Source organism: Solanum stenotomum, chromosome 3 (genome assembly GCF_019186545.1).
Source record: "Solanum stenotomum isolate F172 chromosome 3, ASM1918654v1, whole genome shotgun sequence".
NCBI classification, from domain to species: Eukaryota; Viridiplantae; Streptophyta; class Magnoliopsida; order Solanales; family Solanaceae; genus Solanum; species Solanum stenotomum.
In genome coordinates, this window is record NC_064284.1 from 9,837,619 (window position 1) to 9,856,023 (window position 18,405).

Below are 18,405 nucleotides of genomic sequence, written 5' to 3' on the forward strand. Positions count from 1 at the left end.
CCCCCCCCCCCCCCCCCACCCCCACCCCAAATTACAGTTGGAATATCATAAAACTAAAAAAAGTGACATATCCTCTATGTCTAAGAATTTCATATTTAATTTGCATGGGCATATTAGATTATAGACTTAGTGACTAATCCAATTAGGCAAATCCTATTAGGATAACAAAATAAAGAAGCTTGTGCTCAAAGAACACCATTCTTTTTGTCCTCTCTCTACTCTCTTTTTTTCAAATTTTATTTATTTCTTTTGTTAAAAAATAAATAAAAATTGATTCCTCCAAAGCAAAGAAGCAAAGCATCTATTCTTACACATCACCTGTAAGTATGCCAACTTTCCTTTGCTTACAATTAAGAACTTGCCTTCTTTTATTTCAAAACATTATATTAAAATTATTTTTTCTACATATCTTTCTGTGCAAATGCATGCTGAAAGTTTGGAATCTCTGTTTACTTTCACATATCAAATGTATATAGTGTCAATATCATACTACTACAGTTTCATTATATATAATCTTTAATCAATTTTGGGATTTTTTGGCATTTCAATTCTTTGTATGTATTCAAATTCTTTTGAACAAAAAGAAGAACATTCTTTAGTGTTGTGTTTTTTCTGGACCCTTTGGGGAATTTTGTTGTGATACAATGAGTTTTCTAACAGGAGCACCAAAAAATTCATGGCAACCAGCTATGACAGTTGATACAACAACATCAAATTACTGGTTGAATTGGAGGGTTACATTGTGTTCCATTTGGATTTTTGCTTCAATGGTTTTTGCATCTATTCTCATAACAAAGTACGAAGGTCCACACGGTTCGAGAAATAGGAGGAGAGAAGAGGAGAAAGACTCTCCTGGACTTTTGTATGAAGATGAAGTTTGGAAACCATGTCTTAAAACTATACATCCTGGTTGGCTTCTTGGATATAGAGTCGTCGCGTTTTTAATCCTCTTGTTATTGTTAATCATGAATGTTGTTGTTGATGGAGGGGAACTCTTTTACTATTATACACAGTAAGTATGTTTATACAAATGATTATGATTTATGAATCTTGAAAATGTGCTTATGTATTGGCTACTGAACAGGTGGACATTCACATTGATCACAATTTATTTTGGGGTAAGTAATAGCAGCAACATTGAAGTTGAAGTCAATTTTTCTATTTTTTTTTTGTTCTGTATTTTTTACTCGCGATTTCTTGTTATATGAATGTAGCTTGGATCTGTGCTCTCAATGTATGGATGTTATCAGTATCACAATAAAGTTGGTAATGAGAGGCAAGATATTGAGTATAGTTCGCGAAGATTGTCTATGAATGTAGAAAGTAGCACTAGTTCAAATGCTGCAAAACAGGTAATGGAAAATGCAGAACAGAGTTCTCGCCAAATTGCTGATTTCTGGGGATATGTTTTTCAGATAATTTTCCAGGTAAAATCGACGAGTAATCAAAAAAATTGTGTTTTATCCTATGACAATGAATGCACAAGTTTTGCATATTACTAACTTTTGTCTTCCTTTTATGTTATGAAAGATGAATGCAGGAGCAGTAACGCTTACTGACTGCGTCTTCTGGTTCATACTTGTTCCATTTCTGACCATAAGGGGTTATAATTTAAACTTTGTAAGTATTCTATGTGACTTTACTGTTATAGTGGATAAAGTTCAGAGATGTTTCGTGTTTCTAATTGATGTTACATTTATGTTGTAGTGGATAATAAACATGCATTCGATCAATGTAGTGTTTCTACTTGGTGATACAGCTCTCAATTCTTTGGTAAGTTGAACCAACTTTTCTCATTTGGTCTCAAAAATCATCTTCATAAGTTGAGTAATTCCTTATAATTTTCATGAATTTCAGCGTTTCCCTTGGTTTCGAATTGGATATTTCTTTCTGTGGACAGCAGTTTATGTTGTTTTTCAATGGGGAGTCCATGCTTGTATGTCAATATGGTAAAAAAAAAAAAATACTGTTCTTTTACCAGTTGCAGTTAGTATATTTTAAGTTTCATCTGTTTGGACAACTAATTACTACTGGTCTTATTTTGGAAACAGGTGGCCTTATCCATTTCTTGATCTGTCATCTTCATTTTCTCCTCTGTGGTATGCATTTTGTTTAATGTCTACTGCAAATTTTGATCTATAAGAAATTTAAGATTCAAGAAAATGAACCCTTTTTCTGATTGAAAATTTCAGGTATTCATCGGTGGCGGTGATGCACATACCTTGCTATGGCATTTTTGTTTTGGTCATGAAGCTTAAACACCATTTGTTAAAGAAATGGTTTCCTCACTCTTATCAGTGTGCAGGATGATGCCAAACAGGGATTTTTATGCCTTAACATGAGAAAAGGCAACAAATTAGCAGAAAAGGCAACATGAGTTCATTTTTTGAACAATACAACATTGGTATTTGGTGCTTGTTTCCCCAGAAAAGGATAAAAGGGTAACAAGTAAAGGAAACACAATATTACTTTATGTAGCAAAATAGCAGTAAATATACAAAAGGAGAATAGAGGGATAGGGTTTTGTGTTTGCAAGATATATATGTAGCCTAAATATGAAATGAAAAAAAAAAAACAGATATCAATAGTTCATACATATAATTTATTGTTCAATATATATATATGCAAACATGTTTACACTCTCATATCTGTATACTTTTGTTCCCTAAGATTAAATACAATGAACATGCCGACAATGAGAAAGCTGTATAGATAGTGAATGGCCCATTTTTCTGTTGAAGATCTCCACTTTTCTAGTGGGGAAGTGGCTATATGTTGGGAAACAAAAAGCATCTTCAGTCAAAAGTCAAAACTGAACTGATTAAAGGTGTGGAATGTTACTAATATTATTTTTTTCTATTTTATGAGAAACACCAAAAGAAAGCATCAGATGACTCTTTTTCATGCCCCATAAAAGTGAAATTAGTAAACCTGATAAACAAAGCAAGTTACAAGTATAGTGATAGTGTAAAATGTAAACACACACTTCCAGTGTGCCTAAGTTAAGTCCTTGCTCATTTCCCTGGCTGTACTCTGTGTTATCATGAGTATGCAGACACCAACTACTCCAACGTCAAAGCCTAAAAAAAGGCATAGACAAAAGATGGAACAAATTCCTCACTGCATAATGCATACAGTAAAGACGATCATAAGTAGGATAAGTTAGAGATGATCTTCGACTAGATTTAAATTTTAACAAAAAATAAAACACACATAGAATCATATTTCACTAAATTATCTTAGATATATATATTAAGACTCGTCATAGATTCAATTCATATTCAGGTTTCTACTTTCTCTTACGACTCTCGAAAGTTCAAAGATGGGAAGTCTTCTCTTTCTCCTTATCACAAGGAAGTTTAATTTGGTTAGGTGGGAATCAGGAAGAACACTACATATCAAGAAAAAAAAAAGGCAGAAATGTATCTAATACATAACTTTTGCGTCTTTCAAATATAATGAACTTTGTTGTATCAGTAATCAATCTAAAAGTACAACCAAATTTAACGATTGACTAGGATAACTCTCAAATTTTCAAAATATAGTTAATACTTCAATAGGAATTCTTGAAAATAAGTAAACTGGTCTGATTCAAATTACCCGATTTCGTGAGCGAACCTGAATTAAACAACAAAGATCCCCAAGTTGACTCAATACAGAGTTGGCGTTACCCAAGTTGGAGGACAAAAGCAACTGAGGGAAACACCGTTGTAATGCGGCTGGATGCTGCCATCTGCTAAGTTGAACACCCCCATGTCCAACCCTCCTCCTTCTTCATAGGCTAGGTATGTTACAAAATAATTGTCTGTGAAATAAATATGATTGGGCTTGATTCCTGGAAATTGAGAAGCTCGGACTGAGAGAGAAGTATTAGCACCTAGAAAAAAAGCTGTGTCCCCTAATTCCCTGGTTTCCACCATTTTGCCAGCAGCTAAATCGACTTGGAAAACTCGAAAATTTCTTGTCCCATATGTGCACTCATCATCTTGTACTCCTCTCTCATCTCCTATTGGGATGAACGTTAATGGTATCCTGTCACAATCATCTTTGGGTAAGATTAATTGAACACCATATCGCAAAATTACAAATAATGATCCTAGTGATTCTACAATGTATCTAATCCATCTAATATCTTCTGATCTCCAGATTAGGAACCTCGCGTTTCCTTCAATGACCATGAGAAGGTAGTCGGATGTATGAGAAGGACTAGCAGACAAAACTGCCTTGACAAAAAGTACATTAGCATACTAACTTCTAACTTTACTCTTAACTTTCCTTGAATTGAATTATGAATTCAAAGATTGTGATTTGTGATAGGAAAGATCTTATGATGTTTAGGAATAATTTTAGATAGCTAAACACGAGGAAAAAAAAATCAAAATATCAATATTTGAGGATGGGTCCACGATGCGGAGAATCATTTAAATTTTGGTTCCGAAAATATCTTTTGAGGCAGAACGGTCCGTGACCGCTCCGCGACGTGAAACGACTTTTCCCAAAACTGGGGACTAGCTCCGCGACTGGAGGCATTGCCAAATTTCGATCGACGAAATTTCTTCTTCGTTTTCCAGCTCTAAACCCTCTAAACTCCATGGGTTCTTTCCCTAAACACTTAGAATCGATTATCTGTTCAAAGTACATCAGTATCTACTCAAAATCAAACCTAAAATCACGGATTCAGATCAAACAACTCCTCAACTATTTCAACGAATCAAGAATTTAATAGAACTTCAACAAACTCATCAAGAACTCAATTTCTAAGCTTTCAATAACTTAAATTCGCTGAAATAAATCATGATTGGCGCGTGGGTGAACTAATCCAATGCTATGTGATCACACATACCTTGTAGGGATCACCCCCGACGAAATCTACAAGCTAATCTCGACAAATCTTGAACGTTCTTCTCCTTTGTCCAAGCCCTAACGTGAAATTCACTTTTGTAAAACTGACTAAAATCAAACTTTACCCTAATTAAACTCCTAAAAATGAATTAGAATAATTAGGTAAGGAAAAAATTGAAATACCCTTCCAAAATCCGGATTAGACTTTCGTTAATTCAACAACCCAACTTCCAAAGAGCATAACTTACTCATACGAATTCGGAATCGCGCAAACTTGGCGGCGTTGGAAAGATCATTCCAACCATATCTGGAAGTACACCTAACTCATTCTGAGCTAGGAGTTATGGCCGTTTGAAGTCGACCAAAAACTCACTTTTTCTAACTTAAACAAATTCCCAGATTTTCATTATTTCCTAAAGATGACTATTTCCAGTTTTTAGCTTTTTCCTAGCTATTTCAATTTGCGAGATATTACAATATTTATTGAATTCACATGAAAAAATTAATTATACATAAAGTACAATGTATATATATGATTCATTGTAATATATTTTTTTGTTAAATGATTCATTGGAAAGATTAATGTTTTGGATGTTATTAATTTTGTAATGCCGGCTTGGATGACATAAGCAAGAGAAAATAGCAAATTATTTTCGACATTGCAAAATTCGCTCGGGGGATGAAATCTCAAAGAATTTGAGTGAACCCACTTGTGAAAACGTCATTCATGAACTTGAGGTCATTATTAATGATCTCGGTTACCACAATAAAACGGATATCAATAACCTGTTGGATTACTTGGGTGAAAATAATAAAGGCCCGTTTGGCCATGCGATATGGTATCATGATATGGAATCATGAGATGAAATTGAAATTTTGTTTGGACATGCGATATGAAATTTTTGTGCTGTATATTTTCTCATAAACATAAAAATCTCTTAAGTTGTAAAACTATTAAAATAACCCCAATTATTTATTCAACTTATCAAATAAACAAAAATTTATAAAATCGCATAATAAATTATTACAAAGCTGTTTGTTCTCCACTTAAGTAATTGTTTCATCTAACTTTAATTTAATTAAAAAAAATTGAACATAAATTGTAGTGTACTAATCTTTAATATAATCCTCTCACATAGTACATACAACTTCCTCACGTTGAACTTGCATTTCTCGATCATGTGACCGAGAAGAGGAACCAACATTGTTACTTTGAGCCATTTGTTGGTCAATAACATATGTAACTATATTTTCATGCTCATAGACCATAAATATTTCATTACTTTAACAATCGGTTAGTGGGAGTTAAAGTGACTATGTTGGTGAGAATAATAAATTTTATGTCAGTGAGAATAATAAATTTTAAAAAGTAACGATGTGATTATAAATTTTATTTATATATGAAATAAATGGTTAGTAGATATAAATGTGGGGTTATTTTAACAAAATATAAACACGTGAATCAATTTCTGTATTAAAATATCTCAAATTATGATATGAAATTACCATATAATTCCATATCAGGGTTTTTGGAGAATATGGAATCACATCTCATGATATGGAATCATGAGATGGAATCAGCGTAAAATTGCATGTTTAAACGCTGATTCCATCTCACGATACCATATCGTGATATGGTATTGAATGGCCAAACGCCTACTAAATGTTCAGAGGTTTAGTGCTTAGAAGAAATTGTGCATACCATTAGAGAAAAAATGTCGACAATGAAGTTGAAGATAATACAATACCTTTGGAAACAGTTATGTGTAAGGAAAAACTTATTGCATCTAGAACTCTTCACAATTTTATGGTGCAGTTCAAAAAAACACTACTAGAACTTTTGGATGCAATAAAATAAGTTAGCGATGACCTTCAACTAGATTTAAATTTTAACAAAAAATAAAATACAATAAAATCATATTTCACTAAATTGTCTTAGATATATTTGTACTTTTAAAAAATTATTAATTTAGAATATTAATGAGACCATATATTCATATGGATCTTCTAAAAATATATTATCTTTATCATCTTATCGAAATTAGTGATTTTTTCCATTGACTCAAGTAGAAATCGGAGAAAAATATTATCTTAAAGAGAATATTAATTATCGAGTACCTTTAAAACTAGCAACACTCAAACTAGAACAAATAAAAAAGAACAAGAGTTAGTTGATACAACTCATATTTGAGTGATTTCTGATTACAAAGTGTAGCCAACGCAAGGAAATAAGATTGAAGAACCTGATCTATATTCATGGGCTTTTGCTTTATAGTTCTTAGGTCAAGTTTTCTTGTATTGCGTTTTTATCGAGTCGTATCTTTAATTCTTTCTAGATCCAGTGAAGTATAAATTGGAGTAGGAATAGAGTCTTCAAGTTGGGTGACTTAAAGACTTGGGAACATAAACCTTGGGGGGTTTGTGTTGGAGTTTAGAAATTAGAGTCAGTTCCTAGGATTGCAAGAGTTGTAATCTGAATTCATAACTTGGAGTGGGGTCGACGATCTAGTTGGTTGTTGACGTCTAGGAATTAGAGTTTATAATTCCTTATGTTATATAGGTTTGTAATCTTTTGCTGAGGCTCAGAGTTTAATGAAGTGGAGTTAAATCCTACATAGGTGTAAGTCGTGGTTTTTTACCCTTTATGAGCCGGGGGTTTTCGCGATAAAATATTGTGTCATTACTTTATTTTCTTTACATAACGTAACTGCTATAATCTGCAAAGGAACAAATAAAATATATCTATTCCTTAGGCAAATCTAGGGGTCGGTAATCCAACAAAAAAGAATTATCAAAATTAGTTTGAATGTTTTGCTTGAGAAGGCATGTCCAAATAGTATAACATAAATTCATCCTGACCATTAAATATATAAGCAGCCAGGTGGCTTTAATCCAGTGGACCATTGAGGATTACCGAAGACTTTATTACTGGACTGAATCCTTTTCCAAAAAAAAAAACTTAGCCAACTAAGGTATTAATTATATTCCTTTCATTGGAAGCTAATTAGTGTGAAAACTGTCATTTGTATATGTCCCGCTAATTCTCCGCCTTTAGGCACGTGTCATTCAGTGGCTGGTTGTGGTCACGTGAGGGGTAGAAAAACTTGTAATCTATATATATACTAGATAATGTGGCCTGTGCTATATAAGTGATATGTTTTGGGCTAATAATCGAGTTTTTGAAGCAATTATTTGCGTGGATAAAGGAATAAGTTTTTTTTATCATAAACTTGTACTTTCTTTGATGCTATTTAAGGCATAATAAAACTACCCACATACAACATTTTTGAAATATTTTATGTTGTCAATTATCATGATTTATAGTATTTTTACGATAGATTCACTTCAAGAATCAATGGATTTTTTTTGCATTTTTTTCAAAACATATTTTATATTGTCAATTATCATGATTTATAGTATTTTTACGCAATTTTTAAATATAAAAAAAATAAAAAATAAGACAAATAAATTAAAATGGATCCAATATATATTATTTTTGTTGTCTCAATTTATGTGACACAAATGAAATTTGGAGAGTCATCCAAATTTTCATATTTAAAAAAAAATGTTTTAAGTTATTAATTATTGTGATTTATGATATTTTTATGTAACTTTCAAATAACGTACATTACTGGTCACTTTGTCCTAATTTATGCGATATGGATAAAATTACAAAATTAACCCTTTTAAAATGTCTTTCAGATATTTTAAGTTGTTAATTATTATTATTTATTATACTTTTTTGGTAATTTTAAAATGATATGTGTTGTTTTTTCTATCCCAATATATGTGAGCCTGATAGAATTCTGAGAGTCAACGTATTGTATTATATAACTTTTAAATATTTTAAATTGGTAATTATTGTAATTTTTAATGCTTTTTAAGTCATTTGTAAATGATATATGTTGCTTCCTTGATTGAGACTTTTTCATTTGTGACACATATATATAGATATTTGGTGCCCGTGCCAGCACGGGTCTAATAATTTTTTTTTAAAAATTTATGTGATATAAATGAAATTTGAAGATCAGTCGATTTTTTATATGTTTTCTTAAAAATATATTTGAAGTTATTAAATTGTTGTGATTTATAGTATTTTTGCGTTAGTTTTGAATAATATAGGTTACTCATGTTTCAATTCACATGAGTAATCATAAATATTTTCAGTTGTTAATTTATTGTGAATTCTAGAAATTTTGACGTTATTTTCAAATAGTACATGTTACTTATTCTATTCCAATTAGTCAACCAAATTTCTTATATGATTTAAAAATATCTTTAATTGCTAATTATTGTGATTTATAGCATCTTTTATGTAACTTTTAATAATATATAATTTGTTCAAATTCATATGACAATGATAAGATTTCAAGAGTCAACGCAATAAAAATTTAAATTTTTTAAAAAGTTGTACCTCTAATATATTTTGTAGCTAAAATATACTCTCTCCGTCCACTTGTATTTGTCATGTTGCGTTTTTTGAAAGTCCATTTGACTAATTTTGAAAGTTAAATCAGATTGTATTAATTCAATATTTAAAAAAAAAATTAAATATGCAAAATCTATACAAAAAGTACTATAAATTGTAATTTTTTGCCTATGAATATGATGAAAAAACACATTGTAAAATATTAGTTAAAATTCTTATAGTTTGACTTTAAAAAGGAAATCATAACAATTAAAAGTGCATAGAGAGAGTAATAAATAGGTAATTAAATTTCAAGCAGTTTAAAATAAAAGGTTGGAAAAAAGAATTAGATAGACAATATATAAATAATAAATGGGCCCAAATAAGGTCAAACTTTTTGGCTAATAAAGTAGTAGGTAATTAATGGTGTTAAATTGTCCAATAATATAAATTTTAAAGGTACAACCATAAAAGAAGAATGTAAAACACTATGAAACACATATCATCCAACACTTGTCATGTACTAAGTAGTAGATATTCCACTTATTGTATATAGTAATATAAAGCTGAATATAAGCAATCCTATGTGGCACCTCTGTATGGCCAATATTTCTATTTATTTATTTTTTCTCACTAAAAGAATTATTGAATAAGATAAAGAAACAAATATGTTAAATATATTAATGGCAGTTATGTTGTTTTTAATACCCATAACTGTAGCACATAAATATTAGAAATTAAAAGAGAAATAAATAATTGTTGATAACCTATATGAGAGAATATCAAGAGTTTTCTCTGATATTTAAAATAGAGTAGATAATCACAAATCATTTAAAAAATATGGTAAAAGTCATTCACCAACTAATATTGATGTGTTCATTATTGACGGAGTAGTAGAAAAAATCATTATTTGATTAGCTCCTTTCTCAATATTTCATTTCTTTTTATGATTGTGTTTCAAACATCTTCTTTATTTTAATTGTTTTTCTTCCTTTGTTTACTTTTTAACTTTTCAGGAACATCAAACAAGTTTCATTGAACATGCACGCATCAAAGAGGAAAAAAAATTCAACAACGTACCAAAGAATTTTTTTTAAAAAAAAGTCATGAAGGGAAGAAGGATAACAAGCAATGGAAAAAGAAAAACAGAAACAACAAAGCCCCTCGGAAGGAAATTTAGAGATGAAGAGAAGATATCTCAGAATGGACAATATTTCATCGATTTTAGCGTAAAATAATAGTCAAATCATTGACAGTAAGCGTTAGATTTATGAAAATTGAAATTAATTTTATGCAAGAGTTAATCTAATATCCTATTTAGTATGATATTCTATATGATCGACTAACTACAAATTGCACCATATTCTTTTCTTTTTTTTTTAAAAAAAAAGTAATCAAATTTATCAATAATAATTGAGCATATTATGTGTTTAAAGCTTCAGGATAAAAAAAATAAATAAAAAAAACGCAGAACCAAAAAAACGCAGAAATAAAATTATTAGGAATATTTCTAAAGTTATTAGAATCTAAAATAGGTTAAGAATCTTATGATTCAAAATCATTGTACAATTACAAATATATATACACATAAAAAGAATTTCTCAAAATTATTTATATTTAGCCTACAAAACAAAAACATTAAGTATTAAAATCAATAAAAATGGACACCTTAACTTTGTCACTTCTTGATGATGATATAATATGATTTCTTTATGAAAAGAGAAAGAGAGAGTATCCCATGATTCTTCAAGATGTTGATATAAGAAGAAAAGTCATGTAACAAATTTTCTCTTCATAAAAATTTTTTTTTAACAGGATGTTGCACTATAATGTTTTCTACAAGAAAATTTGTATTGTGAAACAAAAATTAAATCATACTGGTTGAAAAACTTTTAGAAAAATTGATGAGTGATAAGAAGAATTATTTAACGAAAGAATCAGTTTAATTATTAAATTAGAAAAGTATAAGGAGAAATATATGTTGTCAATTATCATTTGAAAGGATCCTAAATTAGTTCTCACATTATTACTTTCCATTTTTATTCTTCTTCCGTTCTTTTTTTTTAAAAAAAAATTTTCTTTAATTTTTCCTTATTTATCTTTAATTAATGTTTGTTTTATTTTTTATTGTGATTTGAAAGGATCCTAAATTAGTGCTTACATTATTTCTTTCAATTTTGTATTCCTCTAATTTCGTTTTTCTGTAAATTTTATTATTTATTTTTTTCATTTTTTTCCTTATTTACCACCTTTAATTAATGTTTTTTTATATTTAATTATAGTTTATATTCTTAGAAATAATGGATATATATATTATTCTTCCGTTCTTTTTTTAAACTTTTTCTTTAATTTTTTTGTTTCATTTTTCCTTATGTATCTTTAATTAGTGTTTGTTTTATTTTTTTTTATTGTGATTTGAATGGATTTTAAATTAGTGCTCATATTATTTCTTTCAATATTTTATTCTTCTAATTCCGTTTTTTGTAAATTTTATTATTTAATTTTTCGCTGTTTTTTCTTATGTATCACCTTTAATTAATGTTTGTTTTATTTTTTATTTTTTATCTTTAATCATACTTTATATTCTTAGAAATAATGAATATATATATATATATTTTTTTTATTTTATTATTTTTATATTTTATTTTTTTTGTTGACCTTTTTTTAATTTTAAAGACTAAACGACCAAAATATCAAAGGTAACCATCTTTAATTTTGTTCATCAACAATCATATTAATTTTCTTACTTCCTTAACTTAAATCTGATAATTAATGTCATTTATATCATTTCCTTAAATCACTTCCTCTTTTATTTTTATTTTTACTTTCTTTAATTTATTTATTACAAGAATTAGTTATTATAATCTTTGTAACAAATATATTAATATTTATTAACGTAATTCGATTTTATATTTTATAATTAAATTAGATCATCTCTTCTGCTAAAGATCTATATGATTATACCCATATCAAATACTAATAAAGTTAAAAATTGAAAATGATGACACTCTTCTTAATTCAAATATTTATTTAACTTTTAAAAAAAATACGATTTTTCTTATAATTTTTTTTTTTTAAAAATATTGCTCACAAATTTGTCTTGGAAGTTTATCTATTTTGCATTTTTCCAAATTTTAAATAATTTCATCATTAATGCTATTAATTTTTTCCCTTAATCTCCTCATTAATGCTATTAATTTTTTCCTTAAATTACTTTTTTTCCTTATTTGTTCTTTTTACTTTATTTTCTTTATTTATTTTTAAATATTAGTTATTGGTATATAGGATTTTAAGTAATTTTTTGTACTTCCGTAAAAGAAATTTTGAATTATGCCTAATTAAAAGAAAATAATTAATTAGGTGAATTCTTTTATTGAAATGGGAAACAAGATCTATTTTTTCACTTCTTAGATTACTTTAGGTTAACAATTATAGTTTTTTTTTTTAAAAAAATGAAATTATAAATTTAAAATTATTAGAAGTAGAATTTTCAATAAATAATGTATTCACAATTTCCTTATCTGCGTGAAATTGAGTAAAATTCGTGAATACTTATATATTGTCTATTTGGTTCTTCGATTGATTTTTAAATAATAGTTAATTACTTCCTGTATGAGTCATATTGTGTTTGAATTAAAGTTAATTGGAAATGAACATGATATTGTATTAAAATCTTAATTTGGTAATTCGATTTTTTAAAATGTTATAACATTATTGTGTCAATTTTTATTTTATTTTTAAAATAATTGATCATTTTCTCTGATGTCAACTTAATGTGAAGATATTAATTATTTACTTAATTATTTTATTTAAGAGGAAACACAAATTTTGGCTCTAATCAAAATAGAATTTGCCTTTTTATTTCTACTTAATTTATAAAAAAATTATTTTAAATTACAATTATATCGCGCGACGCCCGGACAAATTTCCTAGTTTATTTTATGTTTATGGATGTCAATTTTTGTTAGTGTTATCATTATTATTAGTTTTAATTAATTAGGAAAAAAGAAAGAAAAATTGTAGCTTCGTCGGCAGTTTTGTCTTTTGACTTTTTCTAAGGGTTTGTTTGGAAAGCCACTTGGTAATTGGAATTGGTATAATTACAATTACACTGTCTAGTAATTATACTGACCTGTTTGGTTGCCACAGTGTAATTACACATGTCCTGTTTGGATGCCACAGTGTAATTACACATGTTCTGTTTGGATGCCAATTGCAATCATAAAATTATAATAAATTTTAAAAATAAAAATTAATTATTTAAAATTTATACTAGACATATAAGAAACTTTATAAATGACATTAAATTAAATATTTAAGATATATATTATTTTTTGAAAATATATTAATTAATAAACATATTTTCTGTAACTAATATTATGAAAAATAATTGATTTATATTTTTTCAAATTAATATATTTCAATTGAATTGATCGTAACAACTAAAAGTATGAAATTTCTACGAACATCGTGAAATGCATGTTTGATAAAAAGAATAATATATATATAAAATGTCATAAATTAGTAAATGTTTGACAAAAATATAATCTATCAAGTCTAATTAAAAAATGACGTGCAATGTAAATTCAATATTACTAAAACAAAAGAAACTGAAAATATAACATAGGTTATAAATTCAAAACAAAAAATTTAACATAATACTCTTATAACAAATTTCAACATAGCAATACATATGATTTATTTTTATTTGTTCTTAATAAAGAAAACGTAAGTCTATAACCTTACTTAACAATAAATTCTATTTTAATTTAAAATTAGAATACTAATAAAATTATGCTAATGAGAAAAGAAGCATGGCATAAAGAGATAGATAATACGAGAAAATTACATAGAATCACGTAAAGTAAGGTTGAGAACAAGAAGAAAATGAAATATATAAAATAAAAAACAAACTTTTACAAATTTTTAGAATAATAAAAATAAAAAAAGAACTTAAAATAATAGAAGTAAAAAAAAAAAAAAACAAAAAAAAAAAATAGAAATAACTAAAATAAATTAAAAAGTAATCAGGTGGTAATTACACTATATAATTATTAGCAATTCACAGCCTCTGCCTGTGAATTGTAGAGTGTAATTACCCCCTGCCAATTACACCAATTACTTGCTGACTAAGTAATTACTTGTCCTTCCAAAGAGGACAAGACAATGTAATTATACCAATTACACCAAATTCAATTATCAAGGTGTCCTTCCAAACAGAATCTAATGGAATCATGTCAGGTGGTAGATTTCATTGCTAGAGGGAGACAAAGTAGTACTCTTTGGCCCATGGTAGGTTTCATAGTCTCTGTCTTTATTTTTTTCATTTGTGTTTTTACCTTTCTCTTTTTTGCAAAATTTGGAACATTTTCATATTTAATTTCTAATTAGGAGAACTAAGTCTTTTTTTTTATTGATCGGATATATAGCTTTAGATTATTACTTTTTTTTTTGTTTCTCTTACCCTCTTTAACTTTGACTAATTTAAATTTCCGATGCATTAAGTTTATTAAAGGAAGAAACTAATAAAGAGTTGACCTAGAATCTAGCTCAATTCAAAAGTTAGATTATAAGATATATAGGAATTCTTCAAAGTGATGTAAAGAGATCGTATGTATTTCCACTCCACAAATGAGGTGGGACTCCAATACCCCAAATATCCAAATAATTGATATATCGCTTGACTCCTGCATTATGATAAAGAAATGAACTTTGTGTCTAACTCAACTCTAAAAATCAATTCATGAAGGAAGATTATCTCAAGACAATATAAGGAGTCTATGTCTTCTTTCCACAAATGACGTGAGACTCCAACATAAATGTTTTCCAAATGAATTTCTTTCCTATTCACATGCAACTCGAAATCGAAATCTATAGTTAACATTAAAAATAAAAGAAGAATTCATTCAGTGCACTACAATTCTTGATCTTGATAGTTTATGTAATTAATATTCAATTCATTCCACTACCTCTACTGATAGTTTATGTAATTAATATTCACTTATAGACATTAGTGTAAAATTTACTCGCACGGAGTGTTACACCAAATTAATGACTATATATATATATATATATATATATATATACTAGAAAGTGATGTCAGTGCGATGCACGGGGCATAAGCCCAACAATTTGATTTAAAATGTGTTCAAATATGCAACATTTATTATAAAAAAAAATAGACCAAAAGATATATATTACCTGGATTTTTTCGTCATTATAAATTGTATTAGCATAAAGTTAATAATGCATTAGTACCATAAAAAAAAGAGCTGTCAATATTGGTTGTCCCACCCCATTCGGGCTAATCAATACATACTTTGTAATTTGATGGGTCAGGCCGGGCTAGCGCATTTTTTATGTGGGCCATAAAATGGTCGGCCCAGCACACAAGTGTGTGGGCTATGGGCTTTGCCGGATCAACCCTCTTTTCTTAAAAGTATACTTTTTATAACTTTTAAAATTAAATTATCATTTAGAAATATTATCATAAATATCGACAAGACAATATTAATTACATGGAGTTAGTGTTACTACTTGTTAATCAAATACACAAATAAAATTATCTATATAATATTTATTAAGTTTGATTTCAAGTAAAAACATAAATAGCCAAATAGAAATATTAACCTAATTGTTTTCCAATTATCATATTATTACACACAAAAACTATGATAATATTCTATAGGCAATGGCCTATGAAGTGGTTCCCTAGCTAGAAATTTTAGGAATTTTTTTATTTTATGTAGTATATATTTTATAAACATAATTTGTATTTAAATTGTAATATTTCAAACTTTAAATAGATTTTTAGTGTAGTTTCCTGTTATTTTTATTTGGCCCATGGGCCGGCCCTATCCATATTTCTCAAGCCCCACAAATCGACAAGTTTATTCAGGTCAGGCTAAGAAATCCTTTTCTTAAATATGCTCTAAAAATCGTAACTCAACCCTATCAAATCAAGGGTTAGGCCAGGCTGGTCCAAAGGACCTAGCCCATTTTGACGCCTATAATAAAAAAGATATAGTTGGTGCATAGTTAGGTTCGTCTGTTAACCAAAATAACTACACCCAAATGTTTCAACAATTGATATAACACATTAATTTCATTAAAAAAATCACTAAATGAAAAAGAATCATCAACAATAGTAATTTTGAGAATTAACCAAAAAATTAATTTCTGTTGATCAAGATTGTAAGTTCACACAATTTTTAGTTGAGAAGTACACTACTAACAATGGCTAGAATATTAATGATATATCCCAAAAAGTTTCTCTTGATCTTGCAACTGTTGATAGTAATCTAACTTTCATTTTTTCAACGGATGTACCGAACGTCTATGTAAAAGTAGACGTATAACCAAAGTCGGAATTGAGAGTTGCCAATTGAAGCTTTCGATTTACTTCAAATAAATCTCCAAAATGCGAACTCCAAGTCAATATCACAAAATAACAATTATGAATTTATGAGAGATTAAAAATTGAGAGATTTTGTAAGATATTAATGAAATAATTTGTGAATTTGTGATTTAAATAAAAGAATATGAGTATATTTATAGTGTTAAGGGGTTAGAGAGAGGTGGAGGCTATTTTGAGCCGTTTTGGGCCCTAGCCCAATGGCTAAAAGGTTCCAGCGACTATAATTAACGTTCAACTTTAAAAAATAAAAAATAAAAAATAAAAATAAATCGAAAGTGACCATTGAACCGGATAAAAATCGGGTTCCATTTCGATACCGGTTTCAATATGCTATAAGACCGGTTCCTTATCGGTTCAATCAGTACCGGACTTACCGGTACAAGAATCGGACAGAACCAGCCTAGACCCAGTCCAATTGCCATCCTTAATGGAAATGGAATATGAGCCGTTGATTGGAAATGTGATTTACGGTGCTGAGTTCTTCTTTGCGTTTGGACACGAATTGTGTTTTTTCAGTGAGAGAAAAGAGGGGTCGATCCATGTGAATGATGGAAAATTGAATATGCACCATTGATTGGAAGTGAGATCTAAGGTGTTGAGTGCTTCTTTGCGTTTGGACGCGGATTGTGTTTTTTCAGTGACAAAAAATAGGGGGTTTAGACTTACAAGAATATGATTAAACCTTAATTTTCACCACCAATATATAATACAGGGTATCGATTTCCCTATAAATTCATGTGTTATGTTTAACGATTTCACTTCTCAAAAAAATAACGTCAGACAAAAACATCGATTTTCCTCTCTGTAAGAATCAAAAGTCTATTGATCCATCGCCACCATTAGCGCTACATCCAGCAGCGCGTGATCCTCTTTCAGTCTCTCTAATGGATAAGTCTGATGCTTCATCGTTTGATACATCGACTGTCTTTAATCTGTCGTCGGCAGTGGTAGTTTTTGTAGTACCATCGCAGGCCTTTGTTAAGGTTGATCCGCTATTGTATAAGATCGTTAGATTAGATCCGTCTACGATTGAACCAGCATCGCCGTATTATCCAACACTGAAACTAAATCCATCATATTTGATTAATCTAACACCACCACCACCGCTTAATCCGCCACAGAAGTTTGTGTATGAGGATCTTGATCCACTCAGCCATCGGCGACAGCGATTTCTAACTTTTACTTGAAAATATAAATAAAAGAAAAATGACTGAGTTTTCGAACCCTTTTTATTTTTAATCGATTTTATCTGTTTAGGTCTTTTGAAAATCTTGAGTTTTTTCTTGATTTTTTACTACAAAATTAAGTGGCGACTCTATTTCTTTTGGAAATTTGATTTCTTTTAAATCATAAATTTAATCGATTTTCCGAAACTTAGTCTTTTTTATTTTATTTATATTTTCGAGTAAAACAACAATGACGACTTAGCTGGGAAAACTTTTGTTTTACTTGAAAATATAAATAAAAGTAAAAAGACTAAGTTTTCGGAAAATTGATTAAACTTATGATTTAAGAGAAATCGAATTCCATAAACTTAATCATTTTTCGTTTATTTATATTTTCGAGTAAAACATAAATGCCGATTCAGCTGCAAAAATTTTTGTTTTACTCGAAAATATAATTATAAGTAAAATGACTAAGTTTTCGATAAATCGATTAAATTTATGATTTAAGAGAAATTGAATTTCCAAAAGAAATAGAGTCGCCACTTAATTTTGTAGGAAAAAATAAAAAAAAA

General features: G+C 28.7%; 1 protein-coding gene across 10 annotated transcripts in view; it reads left to right on the forward strand.

Annotated features, from left to right (window-relative positions):
* Positions 1 to 18,405, forward strand: part of LOC125857566 (uncharacterized) — a 71,262-nt gene that overhangs the window by 2,633 nt on the left and 50,224 nt on the right. The window contains exons 1-8 of one of the 10 annotated variants that reach the window (XR_007445684.1): positions 376 to 1,012; positions 1,085 to 1,118; positions 1,215 to 1,427; positions 1,531 to 1,620; positions 1,708 to 1,773; positions 1,858 to 1,949; positions 2,052 to 2,099; positions 2,193 to 2,441. Coding sequence is in view for 9 of the 10 variants with exons in the window: in XM_049537169.1 (XP_049393126.1) it covers positions 645 to 1,012; positions 1,085 to 1,118; positions 1,215 to 1,427; positions 1,531 to 1,620; positions 1,708 to 1,773; positions 1,858 to 1,949; positions 2,052 to 2,099; positions 2,193 to 2,310 (1,029 nt within the window). In the remaining variant the exon portion in view is untranslated. Of the gene's footprint in view, positions 1 to 373; positions 1,013 to 1,084; positions 1,119 to 1,214; positions 1,428 to 1,530; positions 1,621 to 1,707; positions 1,774 to 1,857; positions 1,950 to 2,051; positions 2,100 to 2,192; positions 2,561 to 18,405 lie in introns of those variants that run through there. The other 9 variants (XM_049537169.1, XM_049537175.1, XM_049537177.1 and 6 more) reach the window with 9 other exon arrangements.